At 33.0% G+C, this 3576-nt stretch overlaps 1 protein-coding gene across 1 annotated transcript; it reads left to right on the top strand.

Moving 5' to 3' along the window:
- Positions 1-737: 737 nt before the first annotated feature.
- LOC122022270 (zinc finger BED domain-containing protein RICESLEEPER 2-like) lies at positions 738-3576 on the top strand. The gene is made up of 3 exons (XM_042580226.1): positions 738-2766; positions 2840-2888; positions 3298-3576. Exons 1-2 carry the CDS (start codon positions 1135-1137, stop codon positions 2885-2887), a joined length of 1680 nt encoding a protein of 559 aa, XP_042436160.1. The 5' UTR covers positions 738-1134; the 3' UTR covers position 2888; positions 3298-3576.

The following is a 3576-nucleotide window of genomic DNA, read 5'->3' on the forward strand; positions in this document are numbered from 1 at the left end:
TTTTCTGGACTTTGGAAATTAATATGGTGATCCTTTTGTATATTGTTGGTTCTGTATTTTTTTCCCCCAAGTCAATGGAATCATTCCTAGAGCAGTAAATGCCTTAAAACCCTTGATTTGCAAGTTAATCATGTTATGTGTATTTGGGGCTAACTTCTTCAGTGCTTTAGGTGTCCCTCCTATTGGATTTTAGTGGGCGATAAGATTATATTTTCTTGCACAATCCGTGTATGCACTTCTGTTGTCTTAATTTATATGGTAATATTTTATGGTGTGATTTCTCCACTTTAAATTGGAAATTTCTCTGAACTAATCATAGCAATAACCATATCTGATCTTCATTTCTATTCATATTCTATGTAGCCTTTTATAGTATAACACTATAACCTCAGTCAAAAGTTAGTCATATTTTTAATGCTTTTGCAATTCTGTTTTTATTAGTCTATTTAATATGAATGACCTATAAATTATGTGTGCTTGCAATATATGGAAGTGGTAATGAATTGATTTGTTGTGGTTTGTTTCCTTCATTTTTAAGGGGATTTCAAAGATTTGACCTTGGAAGTTTGGAGCTTGTTTTTTTTCTCGCTAGTACTTACATGGAGTTCTTTTGATTCCTACAAACTAAAGATTTGAATGTTGCTTTATAGACAATATTTTCTCTTTTTATTATTGTTTGAGCATTTTATAATTTATTTGATAATTATTTATCTCTGGATCGGTTATGTCTGAGAAGAGTCATCTGTTCCACTTACCGTAAATAGTGCCATAGCTGAAAGTAATGAAGTTAATCTTGAGACCAACAAGGAAATTATCACAGCTAGTCAAAAAACACAAGAAAATGCTAAAGAAAAAGAGGAAGAGGGGTTCAAAACAAATAAAAGGAAAAAAATTTCAGAAGTGTGGAATGATTTTGACACAATTGATGGATCAAAGAAAGCCAAATGTAAACATTGTCAATCCCTTTTTACATTGGGTAAATCAGGGCCCACATCAAGTCTTTTGAGGCATAGATTACATTGTGTGAAGAGAAAAATTTATTTGCGAGAAGCTGAACAACAAACAAAGTTGAATTTTTTGCCCACTGATTCAGCTTCACCATCCATTCTTACTTTGCATTCTGGAAAATTTGACATGGAACAAATGAGGGAGGCAGCTGCTCATTGGATTATGATGCATGAACATCCATTCACCATTCTTGATGAAGAGGGGTTCAATTTAATGATGAGGCGTGGAATGCCTGAATGGCAAAAAATTAGTAGGACGACATGTAGAGCAGATTGTATGAAAATTTATGAGATTGAGAAAAAGAGGTTGAAGAAAAGTCTTGAATGCATTGATAAAATAAGTTTGACAACAGATTGTTGGAAGTCAAAGACTCAAAAAATTGAATACATGGTTGTCACTGGGCATTGGATTGATTCTTGTTGGAATTTGCAAAAGAGAGTTTTAAGTTTCATTAACATTCCACCACCAAGGGGAGGTCTTCAAATTTCTGATGCCATTTTTAAGTGCATGAAAGAGTGGGGCATTGAAAACAAGGTTTTCACTATTACTGTTGATAATGCTTCAAGTAATGATTTGGCCATTCGATACATGAAAGATACCATTCAAAGATCTAGAACATTGGCATGTGAAGGAAATTTATTTCATATTCGTTGTTGTGCACATATCTTGAACTTGTGCGTTCAAGATGGGTTGAGGGAGATTGAAGATATTATTAGTAATATAAGGGAAAGTGTAGAATATGTAAATCGTTCAGAGGCAAGACGTATGCAATTTACAGAGTGTGTGCAACAATTGCAGTTGAAGGATAAAAGATTGATTCGTGATTGCAAAACTAGGTGGAACTCAACTTTTGAAATGTTAAGTTGTGCACTCAAGTTCAAAGAAGTTTTTCAAATGTTCAAAGAACGTGATCACTTTTATGGTTGCTGCCCTCAAGAAGAAGAATGGAATAAAGCTCAAAAGATTTGCTCACTGTTGGAGGCTTTTTGGACAGCCACACACATTATTTCAGGTAGTGAGTATCCTACTTCAAATTTATTTCTTCAGGAAGTTCAAAAAATAAAGTCATCATTGGATACTTATGCACAACATGAAGATTTGTTTCTTAAGCAACTGGCTAGTAAAATGAAAGAAAAATTTGACAAGTATTGGGGTGATTGTAATCTATTGATGGCTATAGCTGCTGTGTTAGATCCAACCAAAAAAATGCTTGCTGTTGAGTTTTGCTTCCCTAAGCTTTATTCTGAAATAGATGCCTCTAAGCATATCTCAAAAGTTAAGGAGATAATTAATTCTCTTTATGAAAAGTATGTTGCTGAAGAAACTAATAAAGGAGCGCCTCATCCATCTGAGTCTGAGAGTTTTGGTTCTTCAAGTGTTAAAAGAAATCAACAAAGTTCTGTGTATAGTTGGGATGATTTTGATGACTATTGTGCAAAAGTTGAAACTTCGGAGACTAAGAGATCTGAATTGGTAGATTATCTTGAAAAGGGTCGTCTTAAGAAGAATGAGATTCCTAAAATATTTTCGTGTTTAGAATGGTGGAAGATGAATAGAATGCAATATCCAATATTGTCAAAGATGGCAGCTGATATTTTAGCTATCCCAGTGAGTTCAGTGGCTTCAGAAGCAACATTTAGTGCAGGGACGAGAGTTATTGATTCTTATCGTTCATCACTATCTCCGGACACAGTGCAAGCTCTTCTATGTGGGGGTGATTGGCTTCGAAAGATACATGGACTGAAAAAAAAGACTAAAGTAAGTTAAATTTCATTATTAGTTTTCTAAGTTACAAACTAATCATCTAATTATTTGAATTTTTCTTTTTCAGAAAGAGAAAACTTACCAGGAAATTTTTCTTCCAGTATCTACCTCTTAAAGTAAGTTAAATTTTAGTTTTTTGTTTAACATGTGTTTTTGGTTTGATTATTATGGTATTATAGTTGAGCTTAATATCAATCCATATTATAGCCTCTCGGTACATAAGAAGAATTCATTCTTCTAACCAAATGATTGGCCTTTTCTATAATAGATAACTACAAAACTGCAAAAGCTAAGCACATCACTTTGATATAGATAGTGTTAAACAATTGTTCCCAGTTTAATAGTACTTCCCTACATGAAATTGTTTCACAAAGAATAAAAGAGCTTTATCACTAACATACATGATCTTTCAACAGAACAAGTCATTGTCATCCAATCCATGTAATGAAGACGAAGGTATTATAGTTGATTATTATGGTTTGAATGCAGTGCAGGTGATATAACTGAGAATTTGATTGAATGCAGTGCAGGTGATATAACTGAGAATTTGAGATGAAGGAAGATATTGAACGTGGCAAAAATTTGATATTTTGAGCAGCTAATCAATTTGGATTTTGGAATATCATCTATGTTGGTCATTATGTTTTGATGTTCAGTAATTTGACTTTTTATTGGAGAAACAGATAATTATATTTTGATCAATTTTATGGATGAAGATGATACTGAACATTGTAGAAAATTGATATTTTGAGCAGGTTTAGATTTTGGAATATCATGCTTTTGGGTTTAGTGTAAAACTGTAAA

Source organism: Zingiber officinale, chromosome 9B (assembly GCF_018446385.1).
Source record: "Zingiber officinale cultivar Zhangliang chromosome 9B, Zo_v1.1, whole genome shotgun sequence".
Classification (NCBI taxonomy): domain Eukaryota; kingdom Viridiplantae; phylum Streptophyta; class Magnoliopsida; order Zingiberales; family Zingiberaceae; genus Zingiber; species Zingiber officinale.

Excerpts from the sequence above, each read along its gene's own strand:
- LOC122022270 (XM_042580226.1), top strand. The coding sequence starts at position 1,135 with ATGGAACAAATGAGGGAGGCAGCTGCTCATTGGATTATGATGCATGAA. Across the intron at positions 2,767-2,839 it reads GACTGAAAAAAAAGACTAAA|AAAGAGAAAACTTACCAGGA; the intron begins GTAAGTTAAATT and ends TTTCTTTTTCAG.